Below are 11,970 nucleotides of genomic sequence, written 5' to 3' on the forward strand. Positions count from 1 at the left end.
CCCCCCCCCCCAAAAAAAGAAAAAAAGAAAAAAAATAAGAACACGTATTAACTGGAATCTACCATTCACTTAGATTTGTTAATGTTATTGATGGTTGTTCTTAAGAAATTTTTTGAGTTATTTTATATTTTTTACTTAAGATGAATGTATTCTAATATCTCAAGACTTCAAGGTAAGACAATTTTATAGAGCAAACCTTTGATCTTCCCTTCACGTGCAAGTTTGTAAAGGCCTTTCGGATCCCTCTCCTCACAAACTTCCAGAGGCATGTTCATGAAAACCTATAAAATTAGAATAACCACATGACCCTGCTTCAAGGAACTTTTTGAATAGAAGAAAGAGTTGATTCAATTTGAATAAGAGATATCTGTCAGGAATCTTGCCTCAACAAAACTACCATCTGGTAAAAGGGCACGGCAAGCATCTCGATCTCTTCTGTATGGAGATATTAGACTAGCAACACAGATTAAACCGGCATCTGCAAAAAGCTTTGCTACTTCCCCTACAATCAGATCAGTAGTTAAGAAGAAATTATGAAGTAAATACTGTATACATGAAACTTCAGAAAAAAATGGTTCCTTCCAAAATTTTGATCAAAGTTATGATGAACACTTCATCATATTTATCCATGTTTCAGGGGTGTTGCCACACAAAAGTTGATAGGCCCATCAAACAGATCTTATAGGCAAAAATAAATAAATCTTATCCAATAGCTATAACCAATCCTGTGTGTGACATTTTACCATAATACCTTGGGGCTGTATATGGCTAAAACATCTAATACAATTTACATCAATGGCTAGGAAATCCCTAGGGGCAACTGACTCAATAGTAGGTTCCAGCACTGAGGCATGTGCATCACATGCAAACCATGAGGAAAGGGACTGCGTTATTTGTACAAAGAAAATCCTTATTTCATAATATGTTTGAAGAAATGTACAGACATGTTGGTGTACTGGTTTTCCTGCCAGTTCATGCATCTGTGTCAGGTATCATAAGAAAAACCCCTCTGCAATGGACATATTTTGAAGAATAGAAGCTTGAGTTTAACATTGAAAAGTCACCCTCATGAGAAACATACTTACCAACCCTGCGTATGTTTTCTGCACGATCTTCTGCTTTAAAACCAAGGTCTTTGTTCAGTCCATGCCTAAGGTTGTCTCCATCAAGAACATAGGAAAGCTTTCCTCTATTGTGCAGTTCTCTGCCTACTGAGCATGCCAATGTGCTTTTCCCTGAGTAGTTTGGTGAAATAGTTCAAGACATGCTGTCTCTGTTAGTCTGTTTGTATACACATAAAACATAGCATGGTAAATGGTCAACACTGGAAAGGACTTATTTTTTTGAGATTTCATTTTGGTCATTAATATCTGGCATAGGTGAAATCTCATTTCATTGGACATCAATTGTTTTTTCTGCATAAAAGCTGTTGTAAGGGGGTTTACCCTTTCTATCTCATCATTGAAGTTCAAGCAAAGCTGCTCCAAGAAATGGCAAGGCCACCTCACTAAGTCACTAATATTAACTAAATTCCATGAGAACTTGTTAGTCACTAATAGTAACTAAATTCCACGAGAACTTGTTATTAAGCACAAACATATGTTTCACACATTAGAATTTTCAAAATGAAAAGCAAATAAACTATGCAACTCACTCTGTCCTAACTATGCTATAGACAAACAAATGGGTTCTACCAATCAGTCCAGATCTCATGCTCTATAGATGTTCCTGTCAAGTAATCTGTTAAATACTTACTGAACCTTATATCTTGCAAACAATTAAGGGCACTGGGGACTCTCAGCTTTCAAGAATTAGAAAAACATTCCAGTAATAGCTCTCTGTCAAAACAGAGATCCTGGGTGATCCAACCAACAAATAATTTGAAGTTTTGGAACAAGGCTTACTAGAGGAAAATTCTGAGTCAAGACAAAGCATCCAGGAAAATTAGTACAGCAGTAATAAAATATAACAAAGCTGTAACAGTTTTCTTCTAGACTGTCAAATGTACTCTTCTAAGTGAATAAAGTCTGAGTTGGACACACATCAAATTCCGAGACTACATCCATTCTTCTAGAAATTGAGGAAAATATAAATCACCAACATTATTTATACCCATTTCTGTAGGGGTATAAAATTGAACACTATTCTTGGATGAGCTTCTGAATCCATATCTTTTAATATTGACCAGGTCAGACTGCCAACATATGTCAGATTCCAATTCCCATGTCTTTGTCCACGTAATACTACTTCTAGAACTACAGAATTGTATGTGTCTAAAGAAGAAGCAGGATGATAATTCAGCCAGGAAATCTGAAAACAAACCTGACCCACTGAGACCTGTAATCCATACAACACAACCCTTTTGCTGTAGTAGCTTCTGCCTTTCAAGTTTCCCAACTGGGCATTCATGCCAAAAGATGTTTGCTGACTTGCCCAAGGCAGACATGGGAAAGTTGGATTTTTATATCTGTCAGACAAAAATTGAAACTTCAAGAATAGCAAACCCATTATCAAAGATATTCTACAAATAGTTTCTTCAACTTTGGCCAGGACAACCAAAAAATTACAGAAACAACATGCATGCTCAGATGAATCGAGCAAAGAAAATAACAAAGGAAGATCAATGTAACTGCTAAGTGATAAATGCAAAACAATACGGAATGCTAACAAATTTTACAGACCAACATATACATCAGGTTCATCAGAAACATGCGCTAATTCAAAAAGGCGTATCTGACAGATATAAGAAATTGAGATTTGAGATTATCAGAGTCTTGAAGACGCCTTGTTGCTTCCTCAGTTTGTCCTCTATCAACCAATTCATATCCCTTTATCCTGGCATAATCTATCATGAAATCACAGATAACTGAAAGCCGGTTGAGATTAAATTTGAAGAAAAAAAAGCTCTTCAATGTTGGAAAACTGAACTCTTGGGACATATAATTAAGAGAACAACCAAACCAGATCAATGTGAGATTGCTAGAAATTCTAGAAGTAAATTTCGACAATAATATTTGTGATAGTATTGTAAAAAAAACCTTCAATATAAAGAAAATCAGATCTTTCTTGGGGTCTCGAGGGCTTAGTTGGGGGGTGATCACTGATTAGGGGTTCTAGTTATCGTAATTGTAAGGTCAAAGTTAGTAGGAGGGTTGTGGTGGCGAAGTCCCTATTCCCCCACCCGCCAGGCTTTCTTCCTGCAAGTGGGGTATTTGTAAGGGGAATTAACTCCTGGGAACTGAGATATCTATGTTCTTCGGTGCGATTTTGGACTGAAATGCGTATCAATGAACGCTTCTATTCCAGTTGCCACAACGGATCGCAGAAACTAGTGAGAAATGAGGAACAAGCCTCAAATGTATGTAATAATAATAATAATAGCAGAAATTGTAGAAGGAAGAAGCCCTTAAACTTATGAATTGGGTGATCAGGAAGTGAACAAATTAACAGATGAACAAAGCAATGCTCATGAAACGATGATACATTTACAATTTATCTTGCATGTACCAGTTATTATTCACTCAGCATTGCCCAGATAAAGAAAAACCCATATGCGATTTGAAAGCTTAGATCAGAAATTAGAGAAGCACAACACATAGTACCTTAAGAAAACAAAAATGAAACAAAAAACCTCTGCAATCTTCTTTAGCTTCTTCCCCTCTTTTCTCCTCCTTCTCCTCCTTAAACTAGAACAAGAGTCCCATCCCAAAAACGAGAATTTGAACCTTCAATGACTGGATCCCGCAAAAATCGATCACCGCCAGCCATAAGTTTTTGTTTCAGTAAGTATTTATTGAGGGAAGAAACAAAGGAACAAAAACGGCTGGTTCGTCAAGGCTTTGTTTGCTAGGTTGAGTGTTTTATTACCGCACGAGAGAATCCGTTTTTGTAGTTTCCAAAACTTCTACTAATCCACTCATGAGGCAGCAATGAGCATCCTGAGGGTACTTGACAAAATATTAAATACTTAAAGGTCCAAGCAGGAAATTCCATTTTATATGGCAGATCCTCCGATTCAAATCACAATCATGAAGACCTTAAGGCCTTGCAGGTCAGCATTCTTGAGCCCTTTGACAATGATAGGTCAAGCTAAGGGTGTTTATCGGTTCGGTTTTACTTATTTAATAAATAATTTTATATATTAAAATTTAATTCGATTTAAATGATTTTCTTATGTTTTTAAAATTTTTATTCAAATAAATTTTTTACCTTTAAAATTTTTTATGAGATAGATGTAAACTGTAACATTGAATTGAATTATTTATTGTTATATGTTTTTTTAATAGTTGTTTAATATAAACTTAAAATTTTTTATTGAATGTATGTAAATTTAACATTGAATGACTTAAACTTATTATGTATATATTAATCGATTTAACAGTTTATTTAAACGGTTTATCAACGATTTTAATTTTAAAACCAAAACTGAATCATGGTTCCAATTTTAAAATTAAAATCAAACCATTTAATAAACGGTTTCATAGTATTGATGTAAGTGATTTGATTCAATTTCAAATACAAATGCTTAAGTCAAGCATCGCTTTACCTATGATGTATACCTTATAATTATTATATTCCCACTATGAATTATGAAATATTCTTCCACACAATTGCACCCAAAAATTGTTGTTTAAGTTTAGGAATGTGAATTTATCGTAAAAACAAAAATCAAAAAACAAAAAAAGTATATGAATGTGAGTACGATTGAGGAAGGAGAAATTTGCCGCCACTGGGTTGGAATGTTCACCTTTATAGGGGGTTTTATTATGTTCTTTAAAAATATTTTATAAGAAATATTAAATGATTAATACATGTTTTAAGTACTGGTCTTGGATTGGTCAATCTGTATTAATATTGGCTGACATTAATATATACTTAAATCGATGAACAGTGTGGACACAATATGAACAAAAGGTTTAATAGTCCAAATGTGATCAGGTTTTGATATTTTTAAGGGAAAAACCATCTAATATAGATTGATATCCATACCCTATCTGATATAATACTGATACCAATACTAATCCGTCAGATATGCGGTACCTAAAACCACAACTATGTGGGGCCATACAAAGAATCATTTGCTCTATCATCTATGTGTGTATCATTGTATTCTTTTGGGGAGGGCATAATTTAGTTGCGATTCATTCTTAATCACATTTCAATTAGTATTATTAAAACAAATCAGATTTGAAAACACCTACAGGGAGATCCACGTAAGAAAAAATAAATGTATAAGATACGTTATTATGGGAATAATAGAAAGATACTTTATTTAAATTAAAATTTTATTCATTCTTAGCTATGTGATATGGTCCAAAGTCAACCAAGCACCGATGCACATGCTTTATTAGTAGTGTGGTAGACGGTTTCATGCAACGCCAGGGCAGTTATACACTAACAAGAGAGTATGGATGACAAATCATTTAATATGAGTGGGCATTTAATGAGGAAAGAGGGTATGTAACTTACGGGTGGCATGTGAGATGGTATATGCAAAAACCTGTATACTGGCATTGTGTGTTCATTTTCCTTAATAGGGATGAGTATTTAATGAGGAAAGAAGGACCCACGAGACCCATGAGGGAAATGCATATCCTCCCGGACCTCCCCAAGACTTGTGGATGTCAAAAGTTAAGTTAAGCAAGAACCAATCAGATCGAAAACAAAACCAATTGGTCTAGCTCGAACTGAATCTAACCAGATCCTTATCAGTTTGGTTTTAAATTGGGATTTTATGATTATGGTATATATTAAATTCAAAATTTTGTTCAGGGAGCTTGGTTTGCATCCTCTGTGACAATGAGATCCTCGCCTAACCCTTTAGAGCCCATTTATGAGTTAACTATTAAACGGGGTAATTCCAAGATTAGCCAAGGAGTAGCGGATGATCTTTTCTTTTCATTCTATCATTTTGTGGAAAACTTGGAAGATGAGAACTCTAGATGCTCTAATATTACTTTGCTTTCCTTTAGAGAATGGATTTATTCTGTTAATAGAAGTGTGGAGGAAGTCCTTTCCTTGATTTCTAGGTCCCCCCTCAGCTGGGTTCTCCCCCGGATCAGGGAGACCCACTGAAGGTTGTCCCTTTCTTCTTTGATATTGCTATATCATTTAAACCAAAAGCGATGGGTCTGGGTTGCTTCATTGTGAGTGCTAGGAGGGAGCTCTCTCTGATTCTTTTGACCATGTGGCTCCTTCTTTTGTGGTGGTGGGGGAGGCCCTTGCTCTTTGGCTTGCTACGAGGTCTACTCTCCTTGTAGACTACACTATAGACATACTATCTTCCATGCTAACTGCCTCTTTTTGGTTCTTTATTTCTTTTTTCAGTGTGTTATTATAATATGTTACTCCATTTGGTAACATAGGAATCAAATCATCTTCAGAACTCAAAAGCCTAACCCCTATGTTATTCTACACCAAGTAAAGAATACTGGTTCTCTAATGGCACCCCTAAATTTTTTTATGAGTAACAGATGAACTTCTAACCTCAGACCTATCCAGATACTAACATTGCCTATTTGTAAAAAATAGTGCTATTATGTACGCCAGGTGGGGGGGGGGGGGGTGTAACTATCTTCACTAAAAATATCTTTGGCTGGGCTTCAACCCTCATAACAAAAGGAAACTGTCTTTACTCCATGCTAACTACATGTTGATAGAAAATGATACTGAAGCAACAGCAAGGAGCCTACTTTACGGGATCAAAAAGGCCAAGAAAATAGGATGAGAGGTGGATGAAATCCAAAGCAATGCAGTGGAGCTTAGGAATCTCATGAAAACTGATAATACTAGTCTCTGGCTCCAACTTTTTTTTTTTATATAGGCTAGCAATGAAGTCATTCTCCTATTGAAACATATAGCCTATGAAGCTTTGGTAAAAGAAAAACATAATATATTAAAAGGTAATTTACAACGCCACCCCCTAGAGAATATCAATATTGTAAGGACATCCCCTCTCTTTCACCAAATTAGACTCGAACCCCCTACCATCAGTAAGTGTTAAGTGATGTTATGAAATGACACTTTAACCCTTATGAGTAAAACACCCTTATTATATTATACAAAAAATAACCCTCTATTCATCCTTATCTCTTTTATCACTTTATTTCCTTCATTCATTCTTTACCTTCCTACGACCTGTGAGTCCGACGAGATCCAACTAAGTTGATATTCCTGTGGCCAGCGAGTTGTGCTCCTTCCGTCGACGGCGAGTAGTGCACTTCCCATCATTATCATCTTAGGTCGCCGGCGAGAAGGATTGTTATGTTTTTTTTTTTTTCCTCTGTTTTTCATCTTAGGTCGCCGGCAAGTAGTGCTCCTTTTGTTGCTTGTCACTCTGTTACAAATAATTGTTGTGCTGTTCCATTAATCCAGTCCAAGCCTCACTCCTTTCCTTCCCAAGTGTGAAAGAGAAAGGAGGCTAATGGTTCCTTCCTATTGCAAATGCCCAACTAGAAGGGAGAGAATTCTTGGTATTACCGACCTAACCTAGACTCAGTTTCTCTTGAAAATGACTTTTGAAGAAACAGTTTCTTACCTTTTGGAAGAATAAAAAATTAGCTTTGGATTGAATGGGAGAGGAAGGTGGAGTCGGCCATTAGAGCTTCAGTGTTGAGTTTCCTTCCCATCTCTGCTATTTAAATAAAATATTCAAGAAATCATGACTTAGGGTTTTGTGTTATATTTTCTTTTTGGTGATTAAGAGATTGAGAGAGCAGTGGGAAAAGGCAAAAAGTTGTGATTCATTGCATTGAGTAGTTTCTGCTGAGAACGGAAAAAAAGGAAATTCCCAATTTCAAATGCTACCACTTCACCAATAACACAAATCAATAGAGCAACCGGCACATCCAAAAAAAAGAACCCCCCATAAAGAAGAACACAAAGCAATTAGGCTTGAGATCAGAAAAGGTTTTTCTTGATCTTTCCCACAGAGATCAACAAGAGAAACCCCCAAGCTCCCACCGTTACAGAACTAAAATCAAAGAAGGCGATGAACCTTGAGCTTCAGGAACTGTAGGGATGAAAGACTTCCTCAACGCTGGTTAGGGGAAGATTGTCAAAGCTGGACATATCTCTCCGGGACTTGATCTTCCACTTGTCGATCACAATTCATAGATCCTAAGAGTCATCCTCATGCCGCTCACCACTAAGAGAGATCACCGGTGCTATGAAAACGTGAAGGATTTGGGGATGAAGAACAATGGGTTTTCGTTTTGGGGTTGGAGACTTCGATTTGGGGACTAAAACTAGTGTGGGTAATTTTGGTACTCTCTTATTTTTTAGGTCAAAATGGTATTTAAAAAAAAATGAACCGCTGATGTCAACATTCTTGGCATATTCTGTAACACTGACTGACGGCAAGGGGTCCGAGTCTAATTTGGTGAAAGAGAGTGGATGTCCCTATAATATTGGCATTGTCTAGGGGTGACATTGTAAATTACCTTATATTAAATGAAAAAATAGGTGTTTAACATGTAAGTAGGATCCATAATCACATTTTTCCTTTTCATAGAGCGGAGAATGTTTTAGCCCATTCCTTATCTGAGGCAGTTGATTACCTTAATAAGATCTTTGGATCTCCTCGTTTCTCGAGAAGTTATTGATTATTGTATAGTAATTTCTCCTGCGAGGGCTTAATATACTCGGCCCACTTTGAGGGTCTTTGCAAAAAAAAAAAACAAAAATAACCCTGACTACTAGGAATTAATGATCTAGTGCTGTGATCTTGTTTTTAAAGGATGGAGTAAAACAAGTATCTAATTTCCAATATGATATACACCACTTACCCTTTTCATGCATTAGAGTACAAACCTCATCCTCTCACGGGTCCTTCTGCAATCTCTCCCAAACACAATCAACAAACAGAGAACTGGTAAATCATATAACATTCATTCTTGCTGTTAAAAATCTTGAAGTTATGGTGGTAAATATATAAACCCTTAAGAACTTGAGCAGGACCTTGTGAAATAAGAAAGAATATTATGACCCTTGGGAGGAGGAGATTTCCATTTTGTCTCCATATTTTCTCTCTCCTATCGTATGAAGTCCGAAACTGCCTTTGGTATTCCATTTTACTCCCACAATAATAGCAGTGAGGAAGAGATTCTTCATTTACTTATCGTGAAATGGATAGTTGGGCTCCTTTTATTTTCCACAAATATGGGATGTAAGTATTGACGCAAGCCCTCTGATAGAATGGCGGTCTCGTTTGCTGGTAAGCGGGCCGTGGGGATTGCAAGAGGGGACTTGCTCCCTGTGTAGTGGGGTGTAGGGGGGCACAGCCCCCGCTCAAATTTTTTATTTGAGGATAGCTTTGTACTTTTCGATATTAGGGTTTTTCGCTATATATTTGTAACGAGATTTACTTTCTCTGTAAGTAATTCAGAGAGATGCGAGGACGAACGATGTAACCCTATGCTCCATTGAGGTAGAAAGAAAAATCTCATCTCACCGAGGACGTAGGCAATCTTGTCGAACCTCGTAAACCTGTGTGTATTGTTTGTTATTGTTTTTCTATTACCTTTTGCATTGCTTTTAGGGTTGTGTTTCTATAGTTTTCATTCACCTATGATATATAAAATACTTCATACAATAGGAGGCCAACATATTTGACGGTTGATTTCCTTCACCAATGGTGAAGGAAAACTTTGTAGAAAGTTTTTCTTCATTCACGAAATCTCTTCCCACATTATCCTAATTTCATCGTAACTCCCAAGTCCCAACCCTTATTGACTAAGATTCAAAATGTTATATCTGATAGTTTAAAAGTCTAATATGAAGATTCTGAACGCTAGTATCCACGAGTGAAGGTATTCTACCTTCACCCAAGTAAAGAAAAAGTTGTTTCCTTTTTATGTCTATGCTTTACCAAGTACAATCTCGTGAATCTTCACTTATGTGAAGTGGATTCCTAATTTTAATATAAAAATTATTGAAATTTTATATTAAAAACAATTATTCTAATAAAAACGAAAGGAGATTAATTTCTTTCTCTTTTGTAAGTTTGAGAAGGATGAAAATTTCATCCGGGATCATGCTTTCACATTTCTTAAAAAAAATAATAATAAATAAATAAATAAATTTAGCCTTATAAAAGTAGAAAACCATTGGTTAGTTGACTGGTGGGGGCCCATAAATTCAAACAAATAGATTTTTTTTGGTAAGGAATTCAAACAAATAGATGACCTACAGGACACGGCCCACCACAGGTGGCAATACTGTATTCCGTACACCGGAAATCTATGAATTTTATTATCAACCAACTAAAAGTCTAAAACGAGTAGAGTCAGAGATGACTACCACCAGCCTCCAAGTCCTACACCATTCAACAACTAACTAAACCAAAATTCCAAAATACAAACCACCAGCCACACACACTCTAATCTAATTGTTTAATAAGGTTAGAGAAATCAATGCAACCACGAAACTCTTGTTACTCAATAATCACGGACTCGATTACGAAAGCTTCTGGTCTTTATCGTGCCATTTGTCTTGTTTATTTAATTAAGAGCTTAAAATCATTATTAAGAAAAAAGGTTCTATACAAGTGGTGTGGAGAACTGAGAATGTTTTCTCATGTCATTTCACATTGTGACCTTGTGGGTCTAATTGGGTTGATAATTTCAACCATATAGGCCCTTTATTGAAACCGTTTTTCACATTATGATTGGTGTGATGTGGGAAATTCCCCACATAAAGGGGAGTTCACATCCTTTATAGTGAGCAATGAGATACGGTGAGTATCGGGCGACCGAGAGTATCAAGGTAAACGCCCCAAGGGACTCCTAGACAATTGATGCTCACTACATTGATACAATGGTTGTAGTCAATTTTCACATCATAAGGGCATGTGTAATCATTGCCCAAATTGTTAATATGAAAACCATGGGGATAGAAAAAAATTCCGTTGCTGCTTGGGTTGTAGCCTAGTATACCCACTTAGGGTGTATATTTCCCCTAAGGTAATAGCCAAAGGAACGAAATCCCGGGGGCAAGTTTGAAAATACCCACCTAGGCTTGAGATTTCATTCCCCTGGCTGATACCAGGGGTTGTAGGTACTTGGCTGCAACCCAAGCAGCAACCAAGTTTCGATTCCTCTCCATAGAGCCTAGGGACTAAAGAGTGATCCTAGGGTTGGAGTGACATAGGGATGCAAGCCTAGGTTCTCCAGACCCTAAGATCACTCTTTCGTCCCTATGCTCTATAGAGAGGAACCGGATCAAAACCATGGCCATCTCCTACCTAAATTCAATTATATTTACTTTATGCAACCCTCCTCCCCCAGTTTGGATCAGTCTCCCAATGTTGGAGGGGGCAGATTTGGACCCTCCATGGGGTGTGGGTCCAGCATGCCAAAGATGGGTCCCACACCCAATGGAGGGTCCAGATTTGTCCCCACCCGTCCCTATGCGGGAAGTGGTTCCAAACCTCTCTCTCTCTCTCTCAGTTAAAGTAAAGCACAACCCTAAAAAATAAAATAAATGAAAAAGGAAGACTAGGGTATATGGAGCCTGTCCCTAAGATCCGAATATAGAAAAAGAGAAATGATCACTTCACACTGAAATGAAAAATCCTATCCCTATTAAATGCCCCTTTATGCATTTCATTGATCAGCGCTGATGAAAAACCACGCAACCTGGCACCGACACCCATTCCATAAATAAAATACTCGAGTTTCTTCCTGATTATTAAGATCGAGGGGTGGGGAAAGATATGATTAATTAATTATGTGGGAGCATTGCCCTGTTATACTGGTAGCTAGGTGGGACCTATGAATATTAATGGAGTCCACATCCTACCTAGAAGCTACGAGAGTGTCTTAGAGAGTCATGTGGGCCCAAGTCTAAGGAGAGAAAAACGTGGACAAAAAGGTGGTTTCTTTATTAATTATCTGTGTCCCCTTCCCCATGTCTATCTCTACGCAACCTGAGTAAACGTGGATTCCGTGAGCTAATTTCAGGGGGTGGATT

At 37.0% G+C, this 11,970-nt stretch overlaps 1 protein-coding gene across 1 annotated transcript in view; it reads right to left on the reverse strand.

Annotated features, from left to right (window-relative positions):
* Positions 1-3,844, reverse strand: part of LOC122062039 (adenylyl-sulfate kinase 3) — a 7,192-nt gene extending 3,348 nt beyond the window's left edge. Inside the window, exons 1-5 of the mRNA XM_042625672.1 lie at positions 3,603-3,844; positions 2,323-2,467; positions 1,086-1,235; positions 384-502; positions 197-281 (exon numbers count right to left, since the gene is read on the reverse strand). Of these exons, the coding sequence (XP_042481606.1) occupies positions 197-281; positions 384-502; positions 1,086-1,235; positions 2,323-2,446 (478 nt within the window). The 5' untranslated portion in view covers positions 2,447-2,467; positions 3,603-3,844. The remainder of the gene's footprint in view (positions 1-196; positions 282-383; positions 503-1,085; positions 1,236-2,322; positions 2,468-3,602) is intronic.
* Positions 3,845-11,970: the final 8,126 nt, after the last annotated feature.

Source organism: Macadamia integrifolia, chromosome 14 (genome assembly GCF_013358625.1).
Source record: "Macadamia integrifolia cultivar HAES 741 chromosome 14, SCU_Mint_v3, whole genome shotgun sequence".
NCBI lineage: Eukaryota > Viridiplantae > Streptophyta > Magnoliopsida > Proteales > Proteaceae > Macadamia > Macadamia integrifolia.